The 12,275-nt window shown below is 45.3% G+C and overlaps 1 protein-coding gene across 6 annotated transcripts in view; it reads right to left on the bottom strand.

Annotated features, from left to right (window-relative positions):
* Positions 1–1,957: 1,957 nt before the first annotated feature.
* Positions 1,958–12,275, bottom strand: part of MAP3K20 (mitogen-activated protein kinase kinase kinase 20) — a 90,823-nt gene continuing 80,505 nt past the window's right edge. For 4 of the 6 annotated variants that reach the window (XM_085066437.1, XM_085066438.1, XM_085066440.1 and 1 more), the window contains exons 17-20: positions 9,943–10,059; positions 8,397–8,471; positions 7,226–7,379; positions 1,958–2,918 (exon numbers count right to left, since the gene is read on the bottom strand). In XM_085066437.1, the coding sequence (XP_084922563.1) occupies positions 2,239–2,918; positions 7,226–7,379; positions 8,397–8,471; positions 9,943–10,059 (1,026 nt within the window). In that variant the 3' untranslated portion in view covers positions 1,958–2,238. The remainder of the gene's footprint in view (positions 2,919–7,225; positions 7,380–8,396; positions 8,472–9,942; positions 10,060–12,275) is intronic. The other 2 variants (XM_085066442.1, XM_085066441.1) reach the window with 1 other exon arrangement.

Consider the following 12,275-nt stretch of genomic DNA (forward strand, 5'->3'; position numbering starts at 1 on the left):
CTTGAACCAGCAATGCTGGTGCAGCAAAAGGATTTCTAATCAGTCACTAATGCACGATTGTTTAATTTTAATAGGCATGATCAATACCATCCGCTCCTTCTTTAAGTGCTAATGAACACTTTAATACAACAGATGTGGACAAACAGTACATTGCAGATTAAAATTAGGCATGGCATTAAATAGCTTACAAACAGCAGAGGAATCCTGCTGGACATCTTGACAAACAACCACAGGCAGCTGATAAATCCTGAATTGCCACCACCAGCCCACAGCGTCTCAGGCTTGTACAACTACCCTGTCACCCTGATCATCTTAGAAGAGAAAGGTGCCCTTCCAAATTCTTGCAATTTCTTTCCTAGTATTTCTGCAGGCCCGACTGTGATTCCTGAGATGCATATCCAAGTTTTAATAACACAAGCACATTTCTAGCACCTGCTCTCAGATGCAGTTACTATTAGTTGGGATCTTCCAGAGCCCATTTTGGTTATGGCAGGAAACATCAGGGAAGGATCCCCAACCTAGACAAAATCCCAGTCTGCTGCTAAGTTGTGACAGAGAAACATCCAGTGCTAGATTTGTCCATGTCCCCCAAATTAGCTGTCAGGCTCAGTAAACCAGGGACAGAAGCTGAGTTACTAAGTAGTTTTCAGCCAGTCTGAAGCCACAAGAAAATGGCAAATGTCCTTACCACAGGGCATCACTTGCACCTGAATTCACTTCAAGACAATGCTTCTATTTTTTCTGCTCTTAACTGTTTTCAGAGGAAAAGGCACTTGAATGACAGAGATCCAGTTCCTGACACCTGGTGTCATTTGTGTCTTGCTCCACTGGTTTTGGTGGACCCTGTCTTGAATTCATGAAATGTGACTCCCAGTTCACTCTGGGAGATACTGGAAACTCACCATAGTGCTCAGCCCTGACTGGGGCTGGTGGCAATCAGAGGAAGAAGAGCTGAACATACCCACAGGAGTGGCCCTGGTGTGGAGCAGGGAATTTACATGTCCTTTAGAACATCCAGTGACAGGGCTAAGGTCATGGCCCCTAACCCTGAGCAGGTGACGTGCCAGCAGCTCTGCTGGCATCGCTCACAATGGTGTGCCAGCCAGTACCACCTGGGATGGATGGTGTGCAGCACCCTGTTCAAAGGCATCTCTAATTTACAGCTCCTTGGCTTTCAGAGGGTACCATGCATTGCTTTGGGTTCAGCTTCCTTTATCTGTTTCTTCCTTTTTTTCTCTCTTGCATCTTGTGAAACCCAAACTTCTTTTTCTCCTTTTTAATTGTGTGAAATCAACTTGGAGTGAAAAGGCCACGAAGAAACTTTCTGACGCCAACTGAGTCTAAGCTGTGTCTTTGTTCTCAGCAGAGCTAAAGACGACATTAATCAGAAACTTCGCTGACCTTGTCTTTACTACCTGAAGACTGAAAGACAAAAGCGACACAGTCTGGCCACATTTAAAAATTCAATTAAAAAATACCAGCTGCACAGGGATAAACATTATCATAGACCTCAGTGGGGATAGTTGTAACTATGATTAAGGCAATGCCTTTTTTTCACTCTATTTTTATTTTTTTCCCCAAAAGAATAAAGCCTAGTTTTTGATTCTCCTTCTGATTAAGACAACTATGTATGTGACAGAGTGTGCTCAGTGGTGTTGGGTAGCTAGTGTTGGGGCTTTTAATAAGGAACAAAGTAAGAAATTCCTGAGAAGGGATGCCAAGCTGAAAGTGGAGAAGTGAAGCTACTGAAGTGGACCTGAAGAAAAATGTCCCTGTGTCCCTTTTTTTCATACTATGCTGGTCTGATAAAAATATCATCTCTTTCTATAGCCCTGGCAGATGCAGACTAGACAAGGGGTGAGGAGACCTTGCTCAGAGCTGGACTCAGCATGTAGAGGCAAAGTGAGGTGAGGAGAGAGGTAACAGCACAACTTCCCTAAGGATGAAACGGAGAGCCTTTCATTGTGGCACCTGGCTGTGCCTTACGGATTTTATTTTTGAAATATTAAGCAAATGAGTGGATATCCAGTCAGCTGGGAACGCGAGCAGCCAAACGGAGGGCAGAATACCAAATGAAATCCCTTGGCGCTGACAGTGACAGGAGGAGAGGTTGCAGCTCTCCCTGCCCACTGGCAGGCCCCAGCCCGGCGGGTACCAGCTTCGGTGCGGCAAAATAAATACGAGCAGGCATATCTTCTCTAGGTTGAACATTCAGTTAAATAAAGGGCCAAATTCCTCTCAGAACATCCTCCGGCCCCGCCAGCTCCCCCTGGCTCTCTCCTTGCCCGGCTTGCTGGCAGCCTGCCTGTGGGGTTTCCTTGCGTGCTGCACCTTTATCCACCCGCCCTCGCTGGCTCTGCTCTCCCCTTCGGCCCTCCTGGGCTCGCTCTCACCCTGAGGGGGCATGCCGGGGATGGCCGCGGGCTGCGCAGGGGTGCGGGGGTACCTGCGGTGCTGGGAGGCTGGGGGGGCCGCTGGCAAAGGAGTCCTGCTGGGTCTGCCCGAGTGCCGAGGCGGCCCCGGGGAGCTGGTGCCGCTGCGCCGCCCGTCCGAGGAGCTGCGGGAGGCAGCGCTGTGCGAGGCGTTTCTGCCCTTGCCGCCAGACCTGTCCCGCTCTGAAGACCTGTCCGAGGCTGTGCTGGAGGCGCTGCTGCCTTTTGAGTTCAAGTGCAGGTTCGAAATGTTTCTCATCAAACTGTGTGACAGGGGAGAGGAGTTCCTCGAGTGGCTGATGGGCGTGAGCTGCTGAGTGACGGGAGCGCGAGTCCTCCTGACGGCGGCGGCGTACGAGTCCTGGCTGTGAAGGTAGGGCAGGTAGTGGGTGACCGTGGTGGGGCTGTGCGGATGGCCGTGCTGCAGAGAAATGGCTTTGGCTACCTGGTGCATGCGCAGCGTCTGCATCCATTGGCTGTCAGTGCCTGCCAGGGAAATGGAAACAGTCAGCTTTCTGTGAATCGATGGAAAACCACTGCCAGGTTTACAAAAGGTGTGGGGCTAGGGACCAGGGTTTCTCTCGGAAGAACCTCAAAGCACCCTTTCCCTCCCAGCCTTGCAGCAAATAGCCCTCGGTTTGAGTATGTTCAGTGTTATGGTTGAACACTAGGTTGGGCTTTTAAAATAGCAAGCGATAGAAATATTTCTGTCACTGCAGATGCCACTGCAGATGATGGAGCTTAGACTAGAAGACCGATACTGAACCATCCACTTGGCTCTTCAGGTGGGTTCCCACTCCCAAGTCCTTTCTGGTCTCTTTAACCCAACCTGGTTTTAAACATGTCCTATGATGTTCTTGGCAACCTCATCAGATTTCTCACAGCTTTCATAACAAAAGAGCCTGGAGACTGCAGCAGCCACAGAGGTCACTCCAAGGTACCAGTACTGCTGTAACATTGCCTTCCAGCTGCACCTCTCCCACCTGGTACAGTTGTGGTGTTTGCAGCCCAGCACAGAGAGGAAGCGGTGCAGAGGCACAGCAAATCCCAGCTGTGGCAGCCACAATCACCACCCCTGGCTCCAGTTTCTTTTCAAACTGCTACGGAAGAAGCAGGAGCTACTTCAGTCGTTGTTGCTACTACAAATTCAGAATTCAATCTACTTTGCATCCAGCTTCGTGCAGAAAACTAACTCTGTGTGTGGAAGAGCCAGTGAGGCATCAGGCTTCAGCCAGGCTGGCTCAGACAGTGCTTAACTGTGAGCAACTCAGGGTATTACAGTTCCCTCTACACCTGCTGTCACAGCCCTGGGGTTGTAACAAAAGTTGTAGCTTTCAGAGATCAGATTGAAGTGGTTTTGAAAGTCAGTCCTGCGGTTTCCATGAAAGCCTCTAGCAAATACAATAGCAGTAAATTTTCCATTTGAACTGCAAGGGCTGCCTGGTTTGCTACTTTGTGGGTAGAGCAGAGACCAGGAATTCCTCTTATCCGAGGCCACAGCTCTGGCCAAAGACCCATGGGGAGCAGCTAAAATAATTTTGCTCTAGAGAGATTTGAATGATTTGTCCTTGAAGATTGCTAATATCATTCCAACAGGAAAGCATAATCCTCACTGCCTCTTGCTGGAGCACTGCCTTGACCGTGGGGAGTTTTGTGGGAGCTGGATAGTGGCTCTGTCCTCGTTAGGATTGCTCTTGTTAAAATGTAATGGATGATCTCTTCCACTGCTCTTTTCCCCAGACTTTGTCTGAATCCAAAGAGATTTAAATCACTTCAACTTATTGTCAAGTATGTCAAAAGGGAACTGTCTTTCCTGTCATGGTGTGAGTGTGACACCGACACAGCAGATAGCTCCACCTGCACTGAGATATGAACCTTCTTTCACAGAAAGATAGATGGGAATTGCCTTCTCTGCTTCTTAACCTCCTTGAAAGTCATGGTTTCAAAAGAAACATGCATGCTGAAAGGTACTTGCTAGACAGTCTCCTCTGCCATTCCCCCATGCCCTCCTTCCAAGGCTGTGGACGTAAATCACAGATCTCATAAACCTGGAAACAGCAGGCTCAAGACTCAAGTTTGGGTCTTCATTCGTTATCAACACTCAGGTGGCCATCACATGCCCCGTGGGACCAGTGCCAATGCCCCTGAGCAAGGGGCTCCCTTCAGTCCTTGCACCTTACAGCCATCAGCAGTGGCCAGATCAGGATCCAACTGTCTATCAAGGATCTCCCAGTGCGGCCTGTGGAGCTGCATCTCATGGGCTGGGGGGCTTCTGCCTCACATGGTCTCCGAGCCACCAACTCTGTACACTGAGTTAAGTGCTCTGTGTGGTAGCCCACAGAGGTAGTACCTTCACTGCTGGTTATTTTAGCCTATTAGACAGGTATTACCCTTACCTTTGTGCTTGGATTTGGTGGTTTTTTAAACCTGGGATAGGTGGTCTAGTAAAGAAGACAGGCCAGAAGGTTTCTAGAACTGAGGCACAGCTTTGATGCTGGCTGGTAACCCACCTCCTCTGAACTGTGCCTATTCAATGGGCTGCTGACAATACACTAGTGCCTCCATGTAACTCCTCCAGTGTGCCAAAGGGACAGACAGACAAGCTCTCCCACCACTCACTGATAAAAAAGCAAGCATTTCGGCTTCCAGGGGTAGAGCCAACCTGTGAAGATACAACACCACACTTTGGTATGGCTGCAGGGCTCATCACCCCAAAACCAGGGTAACTTCTAGCTGCAAAGCTAATCAGCAGTAAAGATGTGTCTTTTAGGATGTGCTCTAGGTTCCATTTGAATTACAAAACATAATTGTGTTGCAAATGGATTACAACTACTTAGGAATAAGCACACACATTTTAGATGTGTCTGTAGTCCAAACCCAGCCCCTCTCAAATCACAAGGTCATTCTTCTACAGTTGGCAGTAGTGTACAAAATTAAGAAGTTCCTCCTCTGCTCACTGGTATCTTGTTCCAGCTCCTGTGCTGCTCCTCAGCTGTCCCAACCCAAACATTTCTGCAGCCCTACTGTGAACTCAAAACAGAAAAACAGCTTGGCTAACAAACACATTCACAAAAACAACAGCAGATCTTAAAGGCAGAACTGTGCTAGAGTCAACTGAGCTGAGTGTGAGTCTGTCAGTAGCATACATTCATTAAGAAATGAAAACTGCACTGTAGAGCCCACTGCACTATTAAACATGTCTCAGTGAATGAGTCAAGCCCCAGAGGCCATAACAACACCATTCCAGAAGTCAGATAATGATGAACCAGGGCTGGCTTAAATGGGCAGGCTGAGCTGTGGAAGAAGAATGCAGTGGGAAGATATCCACTCTTCCTCGCAGCAGAGCAGGATGTCAGGAGCACTTGTGTCTGCCAGGCTGGCAGCATTGTTCCTGTCAAAAGAGCATATCATCCACAGGGGACTTTCTGCCACCCCACATGCAGCTTCTGAGGCTATAGCCCCAGTATGTGTGCCCCCCTGCAAGAGCACTGGCCAGAGCAAGAGCAGTCTGCACTCACACATCTTTATCCAAGCACAGCAAATGTGCAAAGCTGTGTGCTGGGTGGCTATGGGTGGGAGGGAAGAGCTGGCTGAAGCACTCCTGCTGAGTTTGAGTTTATGACCATGGACTGCTTCCAGCACGCTTCCTAAAGGAGCATATAGGTCATCCTCCTTACCCTTCAGAGACAGGTAACAGACAGCCCTACCAGAGGGAAATACAGATCTGACGGTCACCAATGTAAGCAAGTTAATCAGGGGCATCAAGACTGGAGACAGCCTGGGCTGCAATGATCATGCATTGGTAGAGTTTGCAGTCCTGAGGGATATGGGTCAGCTAAAGTTAAGCTCATGAATTTTAGGAAAACAGACTTCCAGCTCCTCAAGGACGTAGTCAATACCCTTGGGACAAGGGAGTGGAACAGAGCTGGCGGATCCTTTAAGGAAGTCTTCCATAGAGCACAAGAGTTCTCCAGGAGCAAGAAATTGGGCAAAGAAAGCAAGAGACTGGCGTGTCTGAGTAAGGAACTGCTGGTCAAACTAAAGGGAAAGAAGCAAACATACAGGAAGTGGAAACAAGGACCGGCAACCTGGGAAAAGTACAGACATGAAGTTTGGTTGTACAGGGATGCAGTGAGGAAAGCCAAAACAAAGCTGGAACTGAAACTGGCAAGGGATGCAAAGAATAACAAGAAGGGTTTCCACAGCTATGTTAACAAAAAAAGGGAAGTTCAAAAAAGGTGTGCCCCCCTGATAAACAGCACTGGAAACTAATAACAACAGATGGAGAGAAGGCTTTGCCTCAATCTTCAGTGTAAGCCTCTTCCCACACCTATCAAGTTGATGGGCAGCGGTATGAGGACTAGGAGAGCAAAACGCTTCCTGATCTTAATATCCATGGACAAGGGAAGAGCTACAGATGTTATTTATCTGGACTTCTGTAAAGCCTTTGACATGCCCCCCAATATTCTTCTCTCTAAACTGTCTCTAAACAGAGACAGATTTGATGGGTGAACTGTTCGGTGGATAAGGAATTGGCTGAATGGTTGCATCCAGAGGTCAGCAGCTCAGGGTCCTGATGTACATCAGTGACATGTGATGTCCCTCAGGGGTCCATATAAGGATGAGTGCTATTTATTATCTTCATCAATGATATGCAGAGGGATCAAGTGCACCCTCAGCACACCTGCAGGTAACACCAAGCTGAGTGGGGTGGTTGACATGCACTGACTTTTTGCTGTTCTCTCCATACACACCCTGCCCATGTCAGCAATAAAGTGCACGTGTTGGCTTACCTGAGTCAGATCTGCTCCGTGAATTGCCCTCTGAGTTGGGGAGCGAGGTCTGTATCATGAGCTGAACTGCCTCAACCTCGTCCTGTGCTTTCACCTTGCTCCAGCAGATAGCTTGGATGTGCCTCGTGCTTTTGGGAGCTCTAACATCACTCTGCTCCGGAAGGACACAAGTGTGAGGATGAGCAACACACAACACACTGAGCTCCCCTCTGAGGGAACTTCCACTACTGTTTGGGCAGCAGCATTGGTTTCAATATAGAGTGTTTTGTAAAACCATTTAGCTAGTTCTCAAATATTTTTAGACTCAAGATAATTTTGGCTGGTACTTTGTGATTATGCTAAACATGTGGTACTGAATAACTGCTTCAGTTCTTGTACCCTGTGGAGGAAAGATCTGAAGGCCTTCCTCTACAAACACAAAAATACATTTTATTAGTTCTGTTAATGTGAGCATCAAATGTGCACTGCTTTCTGCTAAAAGAGGTAGGACTAAGCAGGTATTTTTACAGGGGGACCCCCAACAAAATTTTTGTGGCATATGAAGCTCCAGTTTGCTGTTAAGTACCTAGGACTCCTGTGAGAAACTTCAGCCTGGAAGTAAACTTCTTCACTTCTGAGACAAGCAAGCAAGGTCCAGGATTTGCCTGTCTCCCCATCACTGCCTGAATCCTTGTTCAGGACAGAGCTGGAATCTCATTTATTAATGTTCTTCTGACAGACAGAGTTGGTCTTTATAAAATCACTATTGTAAGTAACTGCAAACTCTTTTTACAAAGCTAATTTCTATCACATCAAATCGTATTCTGGGTTTTATCTTATCTTATTCTTGATTTCTCATTTTCTTTTGTCTCCTGTTACTTCCCTGCTCTCCTAATTAGCACTTCATTGAAAAGATAAAAAGCAGCCTCTTTAAATAATGCAAACAACACTGACCATTACACTTCAAGCAAAAGGAGCTTTCATCCTTGATAAGAAGAGCCATCCCAGGCAGCAGTCTGAGGCCATTGTCTCTGTAAACTTCCTTCAGCTTTTGCTCTGAACTTTAGATTTTATAATTAATTACAGGCTGCTGAGACTTGATTATAGCATATAACAAAGCCAGAGGATGTTATTTCCACACCTCCTGTGTAGGTTTTATTTTGGATCAACTATTTTGTTTCTTAGAGCTTACCTCATATGTAACAACACATTCTACAGACTGGTGTTCTTCTATGCCCACAATCCACTTCTCCATTACAAATGGTGGCTGAAAAAAACATAGTGAGAGTTTTATAAGGTGGCCTTCATCTCCTGACTTGTTTCTAAAACACCCAAAAGATATTTACAATATTTGCCTCTTTTCATTCATTCCTATATTGCTAACATAAATAATTTTCTTGGAAGTTTACGGGACAAAGCAATGTATTTTTGAAATATTTACTTCCTTGTTTACAAAAGGAAATTGAGACGAGATTTCCATACATAACACACAGCAGATGAGACAACATGGAATGCTTTCATAGGGGCATAAACCTTTTCCATTTTATGCATGTACACTTTTTCTTCTGCTAGATTTACAGAGGAAAGCAAGAACAAATATCTAGAGATTCTCAGAGATATTCCTTGACAAATACAAAAATGTTGAAGTATGCGAAAAGTTAACGTTAATGTTAATGTATCTAGTTGTTAGTTTATTTAACTTTAAGCCTTTTTCTTTAAAGGAAAAATTGAAATATCCAAGATGAAAATTAAACAGAAAACTAATAATAGTAATAACAATCATAAAAATAATAACAAAAAACCCCACAAGTGTTGTTCCAGAAACCACTAATTATAAAAATAGTATATACCTCTATCACATTTTCCTTAAAATTTACTGTTGACAATCTGATTTTCATTTTTTCCTTTAGAAAAAATAATTAAAGATTTCACCCCTAATTTTGCCCCAGAAATTCACAGTTAAAAGCACTCAAGAGTTTGGGTGTTTAGTGCACATTAGAGCAGCATTCTAATTGGCAATCAAGCTGTATATTTTTTCCGTTAGAAATTTATTTTGTTAGCTATTATCAAGTGAAGCATATTAATAAAAACAAACAATTAAAATAATAGCTAACTAAATTCCCTCTGTATTAACAGAACTTCTGTTGCTTAGGGAAAAGTAGTCTAAATGCTTACTGGTAAATATTTACAGGCAGGCTCTGAAATAAGGTAAAATGCCCAGTGACAGTGAATTGCAGATGTTCAGTGCTGTACTGTCTGCAATGGGTTTCAGTCTTTGCAATCCACTGTTGCATGAAAGAGAGAGTTTTAGAACCATGTAAAAGTTCTAAAACCATGCCAAAAAAAAAAAAAAAAAAAGAGAGAGAGAGAGAGAGAGAGAAATCACATGAAGTTTCTGGAACATTTAAATCAGTTTCTTCTGTTGAAAAATAAAGCAATTTTTGGAAAATTCTTTTTTTTAAAAGGGGTTATAAATTCAGCGGGTATAACATGGAATTAAAACAAGAAAATATAAATTAGTTCCTTCTCTTATTTGTCTATTGTTAACATTATTGTCAGCTTAAAGGAGAACCAAAATACTGAACTCCTATTATGATACAATTCTATTTAAAATGTGCATTTTATTTAAAAGCTGTCAAGAGATTGAGCTTCTGCAAGCACAAAAGTCGACTGCTGTGGTATTTTAATGTCTTTGTTTGAGATCTGTGAATTCGTGAAAGCTTTAAGGCTGTAAATACCTTTGTCATCTTTAAAATCTCTACATCAGGTAGGTTAGTGTTGAATGTCACATCTTTTATGTAGGTTATTGCAATTTCATCCCCGTCCATCTCCATGTACATTTTCCATTTACAATCCTATGAATAATAAAAAAAAGAATGCTGGATTGTTAGAATACAAATAGGAAAAAAGCACTCAACAACAAAACCCAAAATGAAACACAACTGAAAGCCGAAACAACCCAAAATCTAATCCTCAATATACGAAGGGAAAAATAACCCAATGAGAAAGTTAAGGGACATAAACATATTTGCAGCACAAGTGTTGGTAATGGAAAACCCTCGGCTGCCTTGTTTGCTCCTCTCTTAGCTCGCCCTGCAAGGCAGCTGCCATGCTGACAGGCCTGGATGTCTTCCGAGGTGTGGTGTCCCTGAATGGCCTCACCTGGACACAAGCCTGCTGGAGCACATGGCTTGGGAGCTCTGCACACCCCGGGGCAGTGAGGGACAGGGCTGTGGTGGGAGGCATCACCTGGGGTCACAGTCTGTGCGGGCAGCCAGCCCCAAGGACATTGTCCCAGTGAACATGGGAACAAGTGACCAGAGAGTCTGTGCAACACCTTCAAGGCAATCGCTCAAATGATGGGCAAAAGGATGAGCTTGCTGCCACCGCTCAGTTATTTCTGATACTGAGAGCCCAGCAAGGCACTGACAATCCTCAACTTCCACTCACCTCCAACTGCACTATTAATTATAAACAAGCTCAGCTTAGAAAATAATCACAGCAAGTTCAATAAACCAAAGCAATAAAAGGCATCCTTAAATAATCCCCTGAGCTAAACAGGGGGCCAACATCCCACGCTTTGCACAGGTGTGAGCCTGCAGAAAGTGATGGCTGGCATCCTGCAGGACATCCCACATGGGCTGAGTGCTGGAGCTGGAGTTCATGTCTGTGGCCAGAGAGGCTCCCACCAGGGACCAGAGACCTCCTGCCCACGGTGCAAACCAGCCGACATTTGGTTTGCCCAGCAGGTGCTTTGGGATGAGATACTGTGCCGTGCACTGAGCTCCTCCAAAAATCAGTCCCCTGAGGGACCACAGGGCTACAATGAAGCAGAGTGTGTCCATCCTCACACAGGAAGGAGGGACCTTCCCTTCACAGAGACAGGAGCTCCTCCAGACATGCCAGGGGTTCAGTTCTGCCACATGCCATCTGTCAGGCAGGTGTGGGCTCAGCGCTTGCAGGAGGCAGTCTTCACTTTGTTTTTGCTCGCAAAATGCAAAAACTTTCAGTGGGGACACAGATGGACACTTAGGGCCATGGGCTTGTGTAAGCAGTTATTTGCACAGACAAACGTACAGCAGCTGAAAATGTATCCATTCACACATGTGATTATCTGGTGGTGTTTGCACCTGCATCTCTCCTAAATGTAACATAGGAGCTCAGCCCTCAGAAGTCTTAAAGCTTTCCATCACTCATTGAATTGGCAATTCCAAGATAAAAGAAAACTGAAATACAATCGTTTCTGAACTGCAGCAAGAAATTATGTTTATGCCAGCAACTAGCCTAGTGTGTCCATCTGTCCCCATTGAAAGCCTCCACATTTTACAAGCAGAGAGGGTGTGTGAGTTGGTTTTTGCACTGCCCTAGTGCGAGTTTGAGTGATGGGAACTGCAGTTCAGTGGTCAGGGCACCAAACAAGACCGAGAGGCACCAAGTTCAGTTTCCAGTTCTGCTATTGGCTTCCTGTGCAATCTGATCAGGTGCCAAAGTCACCCTGTGCCTCCATCTCCTAATCACAGACCATATCTCTTTGCTGTCTCTTTTCTGTCCTGCTTTTTGCTTTTGTGAGCTGACCCAGGGTGATGCCTATCCTGTCCCAGGCAGGTTCAGCACTATGCACTGGCCCTGACATGGCTGAGGAGTTGCTTTGCAACTGAACAGCAACAGCAAAGTGAGTTGGCTCTGACATCTCCTCATCTCTCAAGTTGAGCTCCTCTCCCTGCCCACAATGTTCTTGTTCCCAGACATTTTTGCAGGACATTCATGCTATTGCGAATCAAACCTGAGGTTACAGACAAGATGCTTGATGACATTTGTACATTTTACAAAAACACCAGAGCCAATAAAAGAGAAAATTATCAACATGAAGTACTATCCTTCAGTACATCTCCTGCCATCTCTGAGTAATACCAGTGCCAGGCACCTGAGAGCTACAACTGCACCTTGTGCCAGGGCTCTCATGCCCTCCTGACTCAGGATTTTGTTTGTTCACTCACATGTCCCTGTAGACTAGATCTGACATTTTAATAAACAAAATAAATCAACCAACCACCTCTAGCAAAAAGTCTGA

Source organism: Lichenostomus cassidix, chromosome 7 (assembly GCF_008360975.1).
Source record: "Lichenostomus cassidix isolate B80296 chromosome 7, HeHo_3.0, whole genome shotgun sequence".
NCBI lineage: Eukaryota > Metazoa > Chordata > Aves > Passeriformes > Meliphagidae > Lichenostomus > Lichenostomus cassidix.